Source organism: Carassius auratus, linkage group LG44F, assembly GCF_003368295.1.
Source record: "Carassius auratus strain Wakin linkage group LG44F, ASM336829v1, whole genome shotgun sequence".
Lineage (NCBI taxonomy): Eukaryota > Metazoa > Chordata > Actinopteri > Cypriniformes > Cyprinidae > Carassius > Carassius auratus.
In genome coordinates this window covers 5,229,929-5,248,737 of record NC_039298.1, presented here as the reverse complement: position 1 = coordinate 5,248,737, position 18,809 = coordinate 5,229,929, and the positions used below count along the sequence as shown (strand labels likewise).

The following is an 18,809-nucleotide window of genomic DNA, read 5'->3' as shown; positions in this document are numbered from 1 at the left end:
ATATATATATATATATATATATATATATATATATATATATATATATATATATTAGAATTTTAACTCATTACTTTTCTAAATTTAAACTTCTCAATAATCCTTAAATTTATTTATTTATTCAGTATGACATAATCTCAGAATTATTTTATTATTTAGTTTGGTTTAGTTTTTTAAATCAGATGATTAATGTTAGATTGTAAATCATATTTACTAACTTTACTCAACATGCATAACAATTTTTTTTTTATCCTAAAAATACTTTCTGCTATTTATTTATTGATTAATTTAATGATATAATATAATATAATAATAATGTTGTACTTCTTTTAGTTTTTTTTCACTTCTTAATATTATAATGTTATATAAATATTTCACATTTTAATGTAAAATGCTGTTAGCCAATTACACAGAACACCATTTGACCAATATCTATTTGTCTTAATGAAAAGACTCTCATTCATCTTATTTTGAGAAAAAGTAGTTAGTGATATTTCATATATCATTGAATTATTTCTTACATTATTTCATTATTTCTGTATTCTGTTTCATGAACCACAAAATGATTTAATGGTCGAACATGCAGATAATCTTGCTTTTTTCCTCAACAGTTGTCACAAGAGGGCAGCAAACTCTATTGTATTATTTAATTTCTGTTTTGTTTTCTCCTAAATCCCCATTAGAGAGTGACCGGCAACAGTCATAATATCAATTAAAAATAAATTAAATATTATATATTTATTATATATATTAGCATATGCCTTTATAAAAGTAATTTAACCGTCTTGTTGACACAATTTCAAGCATTGCTTGTGTGCATGGGAGCCAGTTCAATAATGATTCAGGCATGAAGTGGATATCAGTGTCGTAAAAAGAGAATTATTGACTGGTAGCCATTTGCTTGACTGAACTACTTTTATGATCTTTTTAAGCGTGGCAGAGAGCTGCTCTTCAGATCCCTGACCTCGGGCTCCATGTCCAAACGGATAGTGAGATCAATACCATCAACCTGTCTGCACAAGCTGTGACTGCTTGATGGTGGTTTTATTGTGCCCTCTCAATCCCATATCTAATAACATAAACATATGTCAACCTGCTAATTACACCTGACAAAATCAATTATGTTACACCAAAATGTAGCAGCACGAGATGGGGGAAGAGTTTCTGCACTACCTGTTAGCTACCCAGACCATTATATTATTTGCATTACTCCATTTGCATAGTCTTTATTTTTCTTTCTTTCTTTTATCTATTCTTTGAGCCCATTCCTTAATGACTTTCACCAATACTGAAGACTTGGGGTGCTCTCAACTGATACCCTCTGACTATTTTCAGAGCCTAATTCACAGAAGACCATGTGCATGATCCAGATATGAAATTACTCATGAAATCTTTGCTCATCCTCCAGGCCTTGTTCAGATTCTAACAGAAAACTCTGCTAAGTCCTGGAAATGTCAAAGAGAGCAAATCTGAGTCACCTCTGTGAGCAAGGTCAATTTTTCCAATTTAGAGCAGCAGGATTAGAAAGCCAGACTCCTATCAGTGCGTGTTACAATCAGAAGCCATCAAAATGGCACAGTGGGGTGTCGTGTTGGTTTCTTCACTCACAAAAGAGAGTATTTTGTGGGTCTGTGCTCTCATGGGAGAGTTTGGAACAAGACGCACTGACCCTCTTTAAGGGTCGCTGACCTTCTTTAAGCTTGTTTAGTTTCAGACTTTAGTGCTGAATCACTGATATAAACAGTAATGTGATTGTATTATTATTCAAAACTTTACATTTGTAAAGGTATTATATTTTTTTTAATTAAATATTGTATTTTTATTAAAGTCTTTAAATTTATGTGTGTGTGCATGCATTAATGAATATTTAATAAAAATATAGTTACTTATATTATTATATTAATATATATTTGTATTTTTAACTATTTTATATATTTCATTATATATATTTTAGAATATATATATGAATATGAATGTATATAAATTCTAGTATTTATTTTATATGCATTTTGAATAGTTTAAAATATATTTAAATATGGAAGTGTTCAGCTAGTAGTAAACTGACTCATCTCTACTCCTGTCATGGTACGACTGAACACTGGAGTCTGACAGACACATGGTCACTTCCCAAAATAACCCAGTCATCACTGACACAGATGAGTGGAAGTAAAGAGAAGATACCGTAGGCATGTTTCCAAGTGACAAAAAAGAAAAAAATGAAATGAACATTTCCAGAAAGCCCAGTGAGATTAAATCATTCAAATTATTAAGCAGAATGAAACATTTTAGTCACCATTCAAGACAAAAATAAGCTATTTTTCAGTATTATGACTTTAATTATACAGTGCAACTGTATGTTGTCGCTGCTCTCTTTATCTTTGTTAGCTTAAATGAGGACCTTTTGTTCTCTTATTAAAAATACACCTGCATGCAGTTTAGTATAATCAATATTCCCACTATTGGTTTAACCTTGGTCTTTGAGGGTCTTGTATTAATAAAAGTGATGTATATATATAAAAGTTAGTGATATGAGCCAGAGTAAAAACCAGTTTCATGGTTCAGTTCATGACCCACAAGTCAAGACAGATTAGACCTGATTGGGTTGTTGGTGCCATATGTGACCTACAATCTGCTAGCATTAATAGACATGAGGGTCGCCAATCTCCCTGGGCAAAGGTTTCCATGGAAACGACCCCTGGATTCTCTAGTCTGCCGTTTTGCAGCCCTCACTCATCTTGAGGCTGAATTATCCTAGATTCCTTTATGTCAGTTCCATATCCTTCTGCTCTATTTCCTCGCTCTCTCTCACTCTCTCTCTCTTTCCCTAACTCTCCATCTCTCTCTTTCCTGTGGTCTTTCCCTCTCGTGCTCTTGCTAAGAGCTTTGTTGAGTGCCGTTAGGGATTTGACAGAAATGTGTATAATCATGCTCTATTTTTAATGAGTCATTATGATTTTCCTCTAAGTAAATGTGCAGTACAAAACCATCTTATGAATTCCGTGTCAGTGATTTACAGTTTGTATTAACTTTATTTGCTCTTCCTGCAAAGATCTTTTAGACAGAATCTACTAAAAGTAAAATATTTTTCTATTGTGATTTTTTTTTTTTTTTTTTTACAAAATTTGAACTGCAACTATACTAATAGCTCCACTATTCATGATCTGAAATGATATCTGAAATCCAGTGCTACACTAAGTTAATTCACCGGGAGTACAGTACAATAATCCGTGTCTGAGGCCTGAAGTACTAATGTGTTGAGAAATGAGGTCATTTATCTTCTTCACACCAGCCCCTAGTGTGATCTGTCAGCTTTATTATCTTCAAAATGATAAAACTGCAAGTGACTCAAGGGATTAGAGAACTATTTGATAGACGATCCCATGCATTTATCAGTTAACTCCATCAACACCCTGCACCTAGACAACACATTTTTCACCCAAACTCCAGGGGGCACTGTTGCTATAATATGAATTTATGCTGTCATTGATCAAATAAGTAAATTCAGGGCAAATTAATTGGCTTGTGCATCCAATAGAAGAGTGCTACTTATTTCAAAATTCGAAATAAATAATCATTTTGATTTAAGTGCCTCCACGGTGTCTTTAAGTTATTTAGATATTAGTAATTTAATACAGATTAAATTACTAACCTTATAAATATTTTCCTCTTGCCAGTTGCTAACATATATAGGGAAAAATATATATTAATAAATCCATAAAAATATATGTAAATTAAAAAACTTTTTTTTTTTTTTAAATAATCCGTTTTTTTTTCAGTTTTAGAAATTAAGTTTGTTTATTTTTGGGATTTAAAAAAAAGTATTATTATTTAATTACAAGCATTATTGTTTAATTTAGATAAATTTATAAAGTAAATTAATACATTTATGAAATAATTTACTTGAATTATAATTTATATTTTATTACATATAATATGATCTGATTTTATCACATACAATTATATTATTATAATACAATATAATATAATATAATATAATATAATATAATATAATATAATATAATATAATATAATATAATATAATAGTTATTATCTTGCAGACACTATTAATAGTTGATTGTTGAGAATCACTCAGTCCCGCCCCCTCGTCTGCGTTTCAGTGGTTTCGTCCAAACTTGCTTTAGTTCTTCCAGTCCGATGGGGTTTATTCGAGTGCTTGTGATCATAGTGTATTCACAGATGGCCTGCCGAACAAGTTTTCAATGAATATTATAGGTCTTTACAGTCAAATGCCCAAATTCACGGCAATTATGGATATAATTCGTTTGTTATGGATAATACGGATTGTGTGGGCTGTTGAAGGTAAGAGCATGTGTCTGTGTCAAACGTGCGCGCTTTAAGATGTCAGATACTTTTTACGCTACATGATGCTGATGATATTGATGATGAAATTAAGATGATACTTTTTTTTAATAAAGCCTCCGACACTAGTGTTTTACAGTCATGTCCTATTATCTCAAGTTAAAGGCTTCCGTTTCCATTAAAGTGCACCGAGAACAGGTGCACTGTAACTGTCTGAGGGAATAAATGAGTTGAAATGGCTTTTCTTTGGTCAGCTGCTACTCTCCTTTTACATCAACACAATATAAACCTTTCAATCAGAGCAAAACCTAAATGGAATTTTCACCACAAAATGAAATTCTTTCCTCATTTACTTACCCTCATGTTGTTCCAGACCTACACGACTTCCTTTATTTCTGTGTAACACAAAATATGATGTTATGCAGTTTGTTCCGTTCACTTTCATCAAAGTAAATGGTGACTGAGACTCATTCTGCCTTACATCTCCTTTTACTATTCAGAGAAGAAAGACAGCCGTATACAGATTTGGAGCAGCACGAGGGTGTAAATCATGTCTCTTTAAGCAGCATTACCAAGTCCCTCTCTAGAATGATCTTAAGTAACATTTGAGAACATATAGGCTCATAGCTAGTGAGCTGTCTAGTAACTACACAGCATTTTTGTCTATTATAGAGTGAGAATGCAAATAGTAATGCTGTCTAGCTAGGTTTTGAAAAGCATGCTAGAGTAGTATTGTAAGTCAAAATGCCTTAAAAATATTTTAGTCCTTTCCATAGTATATTTTTGTCTGTCATGCTCCAGTCTTTCTGTTAGTACACGTGGCCCATTGTCTCAAATCTCCACCTGGAGACCTGCATCAGCACCTCATCACCACCTGAGACCTTCAGAAAAGCTGCAAGGAGCTTCATCTTAAAAAAAGAACTTCATAGTGCAGTCTTGTTTTAATATATTATGCAAAACAGTTGCTTAATTATGTCTGCAGATTTGTCCTTCAGTCTTTTGAAGTAATTTAGATTGTCATTAGAAGTCTGTACATTCTCATGTTATATTGTAGAGCGATTCAGTGTGCTTATATACATTTTTACTATACCCATTATTTCTTAGAGAAGGTCCTTAATGGCGGACCTGTTGCAACCAGAGATGGTAGGAGAGACAATAAAACAGTTACACATTTCTTTTGAGTATTATTTTATAGATGATATTGTCATGTTGTTCTTAAACACTTTTTATACATTCTAAAAAAATTCCAAAAAGGGGTTTGTGATGTCATAGAAGAACCATTTTGGGTTCCCCGAAGAATCTTTCAGTGGACAGTTCTTAAAAGAACTTTTTTCTTTAACATGAAGAACCTAATGTAAAGAATAATGTAAAGAACCTTATAATGTGCAATGGAATGCAATGCAATGCAATCTGGAATCTGAGGGTGCAAAAAAATCAAGATACTGAGAAAATCGCCTTTGAAGTTGTCCAAATGAATTCTTAGACTTTTAGTTTCAATATTTCTGAAAATACTGCATCATATTGTGCTTTGTTTGTAAGCAAGATCACAGAAAATGAAGTGAATTAAGAAGTAAAGTTCATCACTGTTCACTCTTATGATAAAAGAATAAGAGAATTTCAATTTTCTCAGTTCGTGACCCCTTTAAGAGTTGTGATTAACTAATATTTGTGACCTTTTGTATGGACATTTCTCTGTGGAACATCAGATGAGAGTTTTGCTTAGTCTTGTGCCATCTGTTTATAGCGATACACTATGAACAGTGTCTACATGACGCTTAGCCATACCCTGAAATCACAGCCTCCGTTTGTTTGGTCTGTCTGATGGATGTGAGGAGTTAAAGCTCATTTATCACACCTCAGAGCAGATCCAGATCTTGGGAGTGAAATAATTGTTTACAGCACAGAGACACAAGACTTAGGCTGCGACTAAGGACATGGATAATTCCTCAAGTGAGTGAGGATGTCTCTGTGAATTAGACCCTGCTCTGACTAATCTAATGAATCCATCCTGTTTCAGTTGTGTTCACTGGGTTCTTTGTTTGCCCAAGGGCAGTGAGTAAATCATTTGCTGTAACGTGAAGAAAATACATGGCTGGACTGCCACTGAAGCTCCTGTTCTGTTTTGTTCTGTCAATCATGTTGCAAGCCATGATGACAGGACTGTGCGGGAAAAAGCAGACCCCCCCTCAGCTTTTGTAGAGAGAGTAGTATGCATAAATTATACTAGCAACACATTAGTGTCTATTTGTTCTGTTAGAAATACGCTATTTATGGTTTTGCACAGGATGCACTAGTGAATCTAACCTATACTGTATATCACTACAGGGAATGGTTATGGGAAGTTTTTTTATTGATATGTTTCTATTAATAAGGTGCTATTAATTTATTCAAAAGTATAAAAAGTATACATGTATTCTCATTTTCATTTACCTTGTTGTACTAAAATAAACTATAGCTGAAAGAAAAATAAGTACATTTTATATAAAAATCGAAAAATATTAAAAATTATAATAGGACCTCATTATTGAAAAACAATGCTCCTGACAAACAAATAAATAAGTACATTTTAAGAAGTGTGCTCACCTGTGTTCAAGGTCTTTTTATATAACGGTTATATTACATTTTAGTCTGGTATTTCATACAGTTATCTTTGAAATTGATGGTTTTCAAAGACATTTGAAACCATTCTGAATACACTGATGATATAACCAGGTTTTTCTTATATGTCATTGACTATAGATGTGGGAGATTCTTAACTTCTGCAGTTTTTCTGACCTTAACACCATTATGCAACCACCAACTACTTTTTTTCCATTAAAAACACCGCAGCCGTGTATCCCAGAAAGCACCTGGGTTGGTGTGATGTGTGTCCTGCTGCACTTCCTCGTCCCTGTCTATTAGGACCAAGACCTGCCTCTGGCATCTGCGACATCTTTCTGAGCCTTGAGCCTACATAAGCACGGCAAACCTGACCAGTTTCTGTCATGCCAGACAGCGTCGGCTCTGTGGCCTGGCAGACAGAACAAGCTGTCTCTGAATCAGTGAATTTATGTGTGATGGGAAACTGGGAGTTTCCATATGGCCTCTGATGAAATGACATGATTTTGTCCACAGGCTTGTGAGGGGGTCAAAATGGTGAAATTATCAGGTATCCAAGAGGGACTTGCCATCTGCTTGACAACTTAATTATCCATCTGTCTTTCTGTCTTGTTGAGTGATCATTTTGAATAAAATGAGGTGAAATGGATTGTCCTCTTAATGTTAATTATCAGCCAGTTTGATGAGCGCCGTCATATTGATTTAAATTCATGCTATTTTTGAGTGCAGAGATAAGGGTACAAAACAAATTTGGTTCGTAAACACTCAGAATCTCATTTAACAAAATGTCAGAGTGTCAGTTGCTATCGAGGAGCAATATCTCTCGAACCACCACGCATACGTGGGTCATTTTATTAAATGGAGAGCACAAGCAGGGTATAGTGGTCAATGTGAGAGAGCAATCCATTTTATGGATGTTTTTAAGCACAAAGTAATAAGAAGCACACAGGACAGGATGATATTTCTGGAGTTTCTCTCCAAAGTTGAAAAGAATTGTAAAGTATTAATACTGAAGTCCTCCAGTTTCCTCCATAGTCGATAATTTGGCCGCAAGTTGGTACAAGTTGCATTTTTGTGAAAGGAGAGAGTGCATCTGCATTATAATACAAGCACCTGCCTATTCATGTTTGCTATTGATGACGGTCATTAGCAGAGAAAAACTGACCAATCAGAACCAGCCATTTCAGAGCACCATGTAATAAAGTTTGGTTAAACCAGTTAATTTTATTTATTTATTTATGAACATATTGTTTTGACTGGATCTATTAAATAATTAAAAAATACAGAAAGAAATTGGGTTTATGCATACAGTGACATGAATAAACCACCATGATGAGCATGCTTTTAATATCTTACATTTTTGGATGGCAGAAAGTAAAAAGGGTCAGGAGGATACAGCTGTCCTTACTTTATAATGAAAAGAAAATTAAGTTTGGCAAAAGTAAAAAAAAAAAAAAAAAAGAACATTAAATACATTAAGTTTTTCGTCTTCTTTGCTGTGGACTTTTTAATTTGACATTAGCCCAAGTAGGCCTAACACTGATAAAATGAGTCTAGTAGCTTCATGCACTTATCTGATAAAGATTTATTTGAGCATGTGGCTTTATTCTGCATTATTGTGTTGTTGTTTATCTGATGAAGATCTATTTGAGCACATGACATTGTGTTTGTGCTCATATGATTAAAATATATTGGATCATATGGTACATTAAGCATTTCACACCAGTCAGATCTGCATGCTACTCAAGCTGGAAAGATTTTCATCTTGCTACTACAGAAAAAGCTAGTGTGTTTTTTTTTTTTTTTTTTATGCCAGTCCAAACAGAATGGATATACAGTACAATAAGTGCAATTAAATTCATTACCTGTACCTGAAAGGGTTCAAACCTGGCCTAGTCTCTACTCACGGGTGTCCAATAGACTGTGTTCTAGAATTGTATTTTCTTTGTCGAAAACGAATCTGTAAGTTGTTTTCATTGACCCATAAGCTTTACATTCTGAAGTGAACTTAATGAAAAGAGAAGAGAGATCCCTGAGCTTAAGAATCTCTATTCAGGGTGATTAAAAATCAGATGAAAAGTTAATTTGCTCCCATAGCCTGAAGCTGCTAATTTACTCTGAAATCCACCGAGGATCTGATTTGCGAATGGTTTGTTCTTGAGTGATCGTCAGTATTCAGTCAAAGCCTTCTCAAACCGAACCGTTTGGAATCATTTTTAACCATGTTCTGTATTTGTTACTTATTTTCAGATAATTGATATTCATCTACTCCATAATCTTTTTAGATGGAGATAATTTGCGTCTGGATGTGACGTCTGTGTTCCATGTATAATTTTGTTCTGTGTAAACTTCATTATGTGTTCTTTCATTTTCAGGTATTGAATGTCCCAAAGCAAGCAAAAATGAGTATGAATGGACATCCCAGATAATGAGCTGATATTGCATAATCATAATATCCTCAATAGTTACAGATGCAGATGCAGTCAATCCACTGCGTCTTTGCCATCAGAGCAGAAGTGCTCTTATTCCACGGAGAGCTGACATAAAATATTGAAATTCAAAAAGCTCATGACCTACTTGCTCACTATTCTCAATTTCAAAACTATCTGAAAGCACAAGGGTATGTGTTTGGTTGAATATCATTTGATTTCTCAGTGTATACGTTAGTGTTTTTGATGCATAGTCATAGTCTTGTGATGCTTCTTAACATCCACCTCCTCATACATTAGTCATGCAGACTGTATTTGCATTTAGTGTATTTATGGAGTAGATTTTTTTAAGGTAATGTATTTGCCATTAGTAATTCATGAATGTACTCTTTCTGTACCTTCATTTGGGCCCTTTTCTGCACCTTTGATTTAATCATTGTTTGTCTGACATGAATACACATAACTGTTCAAAAGTTTTTGGTCAGTGAGTTTTTTTTTTTCTTTTTCTTTTTTTAAAGAATGTAATACTTTTATTCAGCAAAGATGCATTAAATTAATCTAAGTGACAGTAAAGACATTTATAAAATTACAAATGATTTATTTTTCAAACTTTCTGTTCATCAAAGAATCCTGAAAAAAAAGTGTATCATGTTTATAAAAAAATATATTAAGCAGTACAACCGTTTTCAAAATTGGTAATATTAGTAAATGTTTCTTGTGCATCATATTAGAATGATTACTGAAGGATCAGACTGGAGTAATGATGCGGAAATGTCAACTTTGTGTCACAGAAATAAATTAAGTTTTAAAATATATTCAAATGCAAAACAATTATTTTAACTTGGAATAATATTTGAATCCTTGGTGTGCATAAGAGATTTCTTAAAATAGCATGATTAAATCTTACTGAGCCCAAACTATTGCATGGGCAGGGTTGAAACTAACACTCAGAAAGCCCGAAACGTGAATGGCCTGTAAATAAAACAGCAGTTGGCCTGTAAGTGAAGTATAAATATAAGTGACATCAGCGATTCAATTAAAAGTCTAACCGTCTACTAAAACATCTGTCACAACCTCTGTAAACTCTTCCTTCAGTGTCAATCACAGGTTCATATAAGTTTTTTTTTTTTTTTTTCAGAACTGTGTGACAACAACAAATGTGTGTAATATTCAGTGGGTTTATGAGTCTCCAAAAAGAAAAAAAAATACAAATCAGGATCTGTATAATCTCGAATGAGACGAGGACCTGTGCTGTTTGTCACAAATAATCCCATTGTTGCAGGCATAGAAATCAATAATGCGAAATATACTCAATTGGCAGGTGTGGTTAATTTTGGCCTCTGAATGCAAGTGGTCAGAGTATGGTTTGTCCACTTCAGGGTGCTTTTTTTCGGCTCTTGGCCCATATCGCTACGGAGATGAGAGTTGTAAATAGGGAAAGAAGGGGATTAGTGTTGGGTCTGTAAACTGTGAGCAGGCTGCTCCACTGACCCACTGCTCATTCAGAGCCATCACATTTGGCTCCTGTCTACAAATGTTAGACAGTCACATAGCAGAGATATGCTGGGGTTATATGTAAAACGTCCCCCTGATGTCTGCTCAGAATCCTGACAAAACCGAGTGAAACAAATCTCTTGTTGGACTGCAGCGAATGCTTTACTGACACACAGACATGTTTCCTCGATAGCTTTTTTAGGTCAGTAAATCCCAATTCTGTATCCAACAAAGGATTTATGAGGAAAATGCTTGTTTGATTTCTTAAAGGGATAGGTCACCCCTCAAAAAATTAATATTTTGGCATTGTTTACTCACCGTCATGTCGGTCCTAATGATTTTCTTTTCTGTGTGCAACACACAAGTCGCAAATTATAAATGTTTTTTTTTTCTTCTTCATTAGATTAAAAACATCTTAGATTTGTTGCATTATCAACTAAATGAAATATACAAGCGCTAAAATTTCTAAAACTAAAACTGAAATAACAATGGAAAATTATAAGGTAAATAGAAAAAAAACTAAATAAAATTACAAAAGCACATACATAAAACAAAAATTTAAAGAATTTAAAAAATATATTTTTTAGTATTTTAGTATGTGTTAATTACATATAAATAATATTAAAATAACTGTCAAAAACATATTCTTTTATGTTCCACAGAAGAAACCACATCAGGGTGAGTGAATGATGACAGAATGTTAATTTTTGGGTTTAGTGCTTGAAGTGCACTGTGAAACTACAAAACTGTTTCCTTGCTTCTAGATGTCAGACATGACTAGTGCTACTGTTGTTTTGTAGATGGATTGTGACTTGACACACTGCGGCAGTCCCCGTGGTCTAGTGAATGTTTTAACGTCCCACCCACAGGTTGACTGACAGATCTGGAGCACAGAGGATCAATGCACCCTGTCCCGTTTCTGGATGTACAATTCTGAGCGTGTCCTCACACTAGTTCACATGTTCACAATGTGTCATAGCTGCTCACTGTAGGGCATGGAAGCTATTGATCAGTTTAGAATATCTATTACAATCAGCACTGTCTGAATCCATCGTGTGCTGGAGACATGCTGTTTCAGTTACATAATCATGTTTATGGTTAATTTTTTTTCCTTTTCAAATGACTACAACCGCACTCAAGCTATATACTGTACATTAACTACACAAGTTTGGTCAGAAGTTCGTGCTTCAATGAGATACCATCTGTGCAAAGGAATCACATGATCAATATCACATTTTTTTCAATTAGAGATCAAGAAGCTTATTCAATTTGAGTCAGCATTTCTTTTCTTTTTATTTCCAGGTTCAATTTAAATTTTGAATCCCAGACTTTCAAAGAAGTCTCAGACTTTTGGATCCCAATGTATGTAGCAGTATATAATATCAGTGTTGCGTGTGTTTATGTGTGTGTGTTTTGATATAATGGAATGTAAGACTGTAGGGATCTGCATAGTTTGTGAGGGGTATTCCTGTATGATCAAAACTTGAGTTAATACATTTTTCAGTATGTTTCAAGGGCAATGTTTATGCTTTTTCCATCTGAAAAAAAAAAAGAAAACTGACAAAATCATCTAAACCTCTGCATCAGGTACATGTTTGTCATGTGAATTCGCTATATTGACCAACAGAAAGTCTTCTGACAATAGACTTTTTTTACCCACAAACCTTTGCAAAATTATGATAATCTGACTGCAACTTAACTCGATGAAGCTGTTTTGATAATCTTTTCGACTTGCTTTTATAAAGAACTGCTTCGTAACATTAATTTGTTAGTGATTAAGACATCATAACTTATTCTATGATTGTTGTAATATGAAGGAAAACTGTAGTGGGTACTATAACAAGAATTATTAGAGATTTTTTTTTTTTTTAGCTGTTATTCTTGATATGTCTCAATCTGTTTTTTTTCATACAGCCTCATACATCCCACAGTATGGAAAGGCAAAGGAACAGCGCGGCCATAAAAAAACATTAAGTGTAGCTAATACAGTAGACTCTCAAGAGTACCCTCACAAGAGCAAATTAGACTTCAAGTATTCAGCTTCTCAGCCTCTGTTAGCCGAAGTGGTGTTTACCGAGCCTGTTCAGATTTGTAACTGGTAGTGTTTACCAGTTTCTCCACTTAAAGTTGCACTGTTGATATTTTCTCACTTGTAGTAATGTCACGAGGGAGGATTCTATGTTTATCATATTAAAGCATTTGACAGAAAAATCAACATTCCTTAATCCTCCGTGCCTTTATATATTGGTATGTGAGATTTATTCGGCTTCATTTAAATACCACACTGTGATACATATTATATTTTAGACATAGCATGGGTAACATAATGTTCCAAAGAGAGTGATTTGGTATGAGGAAGATGAGGATCTGTGGATTTGGTGTATGTGCTTGTGTTTACCGCATTGGCATGGCTCGGCATGTGCAAACTGGATGATGAAATGAATAAATAAATAAAAATGTGGGACTGAAAGTTGTGCCTTGGCACGCTGACCTAAAATCCAGTGAAGACTCGCCATGTTTCCCGTGGGATTAATCCAGTGTGGCATACAGAGTGTAGCGCAGCCTGTAAGGATTATATGTGCTGGACTTGGGCTCCCGCTGCCCTACTTTTCATTAAAATATATAGAGAGAGAGGGAGAGAGAGAGACTGCATGAATGCCTGGACAGATGGAGTGGGGGTTTGATTAAACAGTGCACCAAGAACTGGGAGATGCTACAACTTTCTCTGTCAATGCACAGACAGTTGTAAATTGTTCTGATTTTCATTATATTGTTGCATGGATCTTTTATTTGAATGCATGAGGCTGTATTAGTAATCATGTTTTGTGCTTTTTTGGTTGGACCCGAAGGCTTATAAAGTCTAAGAGGATTGTTTGTTTCGTCTTGCATTTTCCTCCCAGGCTCATCATATTCTCACATTCACAGTACTAAACCCACAGCGACAGTGCTGTTCCTGAGAGAAATATCTTTGGTTGCCCCTGAGCTGCAGAAGCTGCTGAAATATAAATGAGACACTTAATGGCTGAGGCTGTATCGAGCCAGTGTTTACAGGGATCCCAGGATTGTGTGACATGGGACTTCTGGCTTCGATCTCAGGAAGTCCTCTTGCCACTTGCCAAATCCTGATTCATAAATGCCACGGGGAGTCTGTGTGTCACACTAGATGTGTTTATATTGCCTTGACTGAGGCCCATATGCCCTGGCAGGACCCCCATATGTGATCATCCCCCAAGACATGAAAAATGCTCAGTCACATTTCTTATATACATGAAAATAAACGGCTATACACTGTATTACAGCTTTGGACAGATGGTTGCACTCTAATTTTTCTAAATATTTACGGAAAAAGTTTCCCGTCTCCATTCTGAATGTTTCACGCAACTGGCTAATGGGATTTTCAGATTAAGACCCTATAAAATCAAAATTCTTGGGAGGTTTAACAACTTTAACTTTATTAGCTTTGAGACTGTCTATGCTCCTTAACATTGAAAAAATACAGATTTTTGGCAAAGGTACAGATTACTAGAAAAACAGACTAGAAATACTGAAGAATCACCCTGCACTCCATAGACTTTTTTTCCTTAAACGATTGGTCTTAAACAATTTCTAAACAAATACGGTACTCCATTGGCATCTCAGTCAGTCCAAGATTTTCATTCATCAAGTGCTAAATCCGATTCAAATTCGCAAGTCATTGGCAAGCACCTCTGTAAAACGTTACTTGCCAGTTGGGCGTTCACTTTTTAGGACTTCTTACAAATCATGGTCGTGAAAACCCATTATGGCTTATCAAATCGCAAAGGCTGTGTGTTAATTAAAGGGTCATGAAACCCCAGACTACTTTTTTCTTAGATTTGATCAGAGGTGTTTGTGTTGCACATCATGGAAGACAATGTTAGCATCCGATTTTTTTAAAAATTTTAACTGTTGGAGAAAACTAGTTAATTTGAAGCTTTTTTGCACTATTTAGATCTTCCAAGTTTAAAATCTACATTGTGTTGATGTCACACATTTGTGACGTGGCAATGGACTATAGTACATTCCTAATTTGTGTTTTGTTTCCTTAGACCAGCTTCAAAGCAGTACAACAAAATCTTTCTCTAGAGTCTCAAACCTGTCTAGAGTCTCAATTATTATGATTTTGGGAGTGTGTGGAAGCCAGTTGTACCTGGCTAAATAATGTGAGATCAAAGTCATATTTCTGGACTATTTTATCCTATTTGCCTGCCATATTGAAAAGAAAGGCACCCTCTGTCACCCGGGGAAATTACGAACTAGATGTGAAAGGGAAGCAGATGTTAGAACATGGTGTGATCTATCATCTGTGATGGATAACACTTCCAATCTAGAAATGGCCATTTGTAACATTTGATTAGCAATAAGAGTCAAAAATAGCTAACTATTACCACTGTGAATTGGGCAACTGTTATTCTTCATCTCAGTGTGAATCATCCTTCATTTAACATTCAGAAAAGCTATCCATTATGCATCATAATTACTGTTAGACTTGAAGAACAATGACCTCACAAATGCTCAGTAAAAGGCTCTTAGTGGAAGCATTTTAAACTTACAAGTTTTTGACATGCATTTCTTTTCAGATGTGTTGATGGACTCCACGACGGCAACGGCAGAGCTGGGCTGGATGATATATCCATCATTGGGGGTGAGACTCATTGAAATAATTTAGATGATCAGACCTAGCATAAAAAATGAATAATTGAGCGCTCAAATTCAGCGTGACTCAAGTGGTGCAGAAATAGAAGTTGAATGAATTCCAAATTAGATGATTTTTAATGCAATCCATGCCATTTGTCTCATTTCTGCACATTTATACCTTAGACGTCATGATGTGTCTGTAATGGTGCGAAACAACAAATGAATGTTCCATAAATATGCAAATGGCATGAAAAACTTGCTTTTACTATTAGAAGCACACATTGCTTATTCAAACATTATTATCTGTGCTTTGTTCCTAGTGGGAAGAGGTGAGTGGCTATGACGAGAACATGAGCACCATTCGCACCTACCAGGTGTGCAACGTCTTCAATGGCAACCAGAACAACTGGGTGCGCACCAAATACATCCAGCGGCGAGGAGCCCAACGGATCCACGTGGAGATGAAGTTCTCCGTGAGAGATTGCAGCAGCATCCCGAACGTCACTGGCTCTTGCAAGGAGACTTTTAATCTGTACTACTTCGAGGCTGACAGGGACGAAGCCACCAAGGTGTATCCCGCCTGGATGGAGAACCCTTGGATCAAGGTGGACACCATCGCGGCCGATGAGAGTTTCTCCCAGGTGGACCTGGGTGGCCGTGTGATGAAGATCAACAAGGAAGTACGCAGCTTCGGTCCGGTGTCCCGCAGAGGCTTCTATTTGGCCTTTCAGGATTACGGAGCATGTATGTCGCTCATCGCTGTGAAGGTTTTCTATCGCAAATGCCCCCGAGTTGTTCGGAATGGGGCCATCTTTGAGGAGACCTTGTCAGGTGCGGAGAGCACGTCTCTGGTGTCCGCCCGGGGCAGTTGTGTCCCTAATGGAGAGGAAGTGGATGTTCCCATTAAACTGTACTGCAATGGAGATGGGGAGTGGCTGGTTCCTATCGGGCGCTGCGTGTGCAAGGCAGGGTATGAGTCTGTGGACAATGGGACCATGTGTAGAGGTGAGTTTTGGTTCAATGTTGCTTACTGAGTATTTTGAATACTTTGATCTGCACTTAAATGCAACCCGTCCTCCAACCAATACGCTCGTATAGGTCGTTTGTCCAAATCCCTAAAATACGACTCATCAGAGCCGTATACTACAATTGCGCCCATATCGGCAAAAGGTTGTTTTCATATTAATGTTTTGTACTCTTTTATTTGCACTCTGGTTTGCGTTTCGTGTAGCTCAGTTGGTAGACTATTGCGTTATACCTTTATATGTAATCATGCTATCATGGGTTCGAACCCAGAGAACGGACGTGCACATAAAATGTATATGCTCAGTAAATCATAACTTAGTATGATTTCTGTGAGGGTAAGGTTTAGGGGTGGGGTTAGGTGTCGTCATTCGAACGAATAAGCCACCTAGTAAAATGTACGAATTACTGTGAGATCGGTGTAAAAAGTCTACACATTGCATTTAAATAAACGTGCATTTTGACTGGTAATGACGTTATACGTAATTTCATGACGACAGACGCAACATGATACTGTCATTTTTTTTACGCCTGCTAAAACGTAAATGTAGGTCATAATAAGGTGCTTGCACAAATGACCTATATGGTCGTTTTTTTGTTGGAGGACAGGCTCCTTAAATGTATGGAGCACCAATTTGTTTACCCCTATGATTTTACATAATTCTTGATGACAGAAAATATTGTGTTATAGTTGTGATTGTGTTATTATCAAACAGTTAACTGGCATCATGGAAGTTCAACACTTGGTTTTGCAATTTTTTATATTCTTTTTAGGAATTCAGGTTCTTATTAAGCTTTGTTTCTAGAACAAAGATAATAATTAGGAAAAAGAAAGCATTCTTAAGAAATGTTATGCACTTAACTTAGCCTTGAGTTATACTAACTCATTCTTAGCAGAAAGTAAGTTTTAAAAGTAGTTTTGGCTAATAGTTTTGTTAATCCATCTCAGAAGATATGAAATATTGAGTCATACAGACTTTAGAATACTTTTACATCCTTTTTGGAGCTAGACAGCAGCACTATCTTTAAAAGCTATTTTTGTGTCTAATGAAGTTGGCATCAAAATGAGAATTTGAAACTACATTATGCTGAGTAATTAATAATTAATTACCAAATTCTGCCGATCTCATCCTTGTCTGGTCTGATTTTAATGACACACTAAAAACTGAAACTTTTGTTGTTACATGGGGAGCAATTTCCAGCAGAACTGACCCTTAAAAAGGTCGTTCATAGGTGTAACTGGATGTTGTCAGATTGATTTAGACGTTACAACATGAAGCACATTTTTAGGTAGCCGGACATTTTTTTTTTACGGTGCTAAATGCCAGCAATGATAAATAAATAATGAATAGCCTCAGCTTCAGCCTCAGATTCCTGCACCAACCTAAAATACAATGAAAGAAGGGATACATCGCCAAATTAAATTTGAATTAAAAAAATAAAATTTACACTATCACAGAAAAGGACGACAGTGTCCTTCCTGAATGAACACACACACACACACACATACATTACATAGTCTTACTATTGAGAGCTGCCCTGCAGGTACAAAACATTCACTGGCCTTAACTCTATTGAATCCAGTTGAAAGACATCGAGCCATTGTGTCCTCCAGCCTGTGTCTGTCCATGTGCAGCGTTCTTCTTACAGTGTTATTTCAAACAAAATGTGCACACATGCATGCACACAAGCACTGACCCTTCAAACTGTTTTTATAACATGAGATTTTGCCGTTAGTCTTACATTACTCGACAAGGAAATAGCTCTCTGTGTCTGAGAACAAGGGAGCTATAATGAATAGAAATCCTCCAGTCAATTGTAACGCTGCATTGATTGGAATGAATAGAGGGATTTGGGTAGAAAAAGGTGTTTTTTTTTTGCACTCGCTTAGCACTCTGCAGATATGATTACATTCAAGGAGAGCAGGGCGGCGATGAGGGAATGATTTTGGCAAGGTTCTCCTGGGTACTGTTGACAGAATCTAAATTACTAATATCCCCCCATCTGGAGCAGCTGATGGATAGAAATCGGCAATATCCTGGGTGAGCACAAGGCAGAGCGTCTCTTTATTTCCCCTGGTGTTAATCCTCCTCGCTGCCACCACTTTAATGACACTCCTAATTGACTAATTTGGAGTGCGCAGGGGGAACTGGGTGGACGCTTAGACGCTGCTCTCCATGGTGAGTCCATTTGGAAATCAAGCACAAATAATGAATCCCCCTGTGGTTGTTAACCAAGGGCTGCATGTAGCCAAATGGATTTATGAGTTCCATTTTCTGTCTCTAAAGGAAA

At 35.8% G+C, this 18,809-nt stretch overlaps 1 protein-coding gene across 2 annotated transcripts in view; it reads left to right on the top strand.

The window, feature by feature from the left end:
• Positions 1–4,160: 4,160 nt before the first annotated feature.
• LOC113068386 (ephrin type-B receptor 2-like) overlaps positions 4,161–18,809 on the top strand; it is a 47,942-nt gene continuing 33,293 nt past the window's right edge. For both annotated transcript variants that reach the window (XM_026241131.1, XM_026241130.1), the window contains exons 1-3: positions 4,161–4,317; positions 15,437–15,501; positions 15,815–16,499. In XM_026241131.1, coding sequence (XP_026096916.1) covers positions 4,218–4,317; positions 15,437–15,501; positions 15,815–16,499 — 850 coding nt within the window. In that variant the 5' untranslated portion in view covers positions 4,161–4,217. The remainder of the gene's footprint in view (positions 4,318–15,436; positions 15,502–15,814; positions 16,500–18,809) is intronic.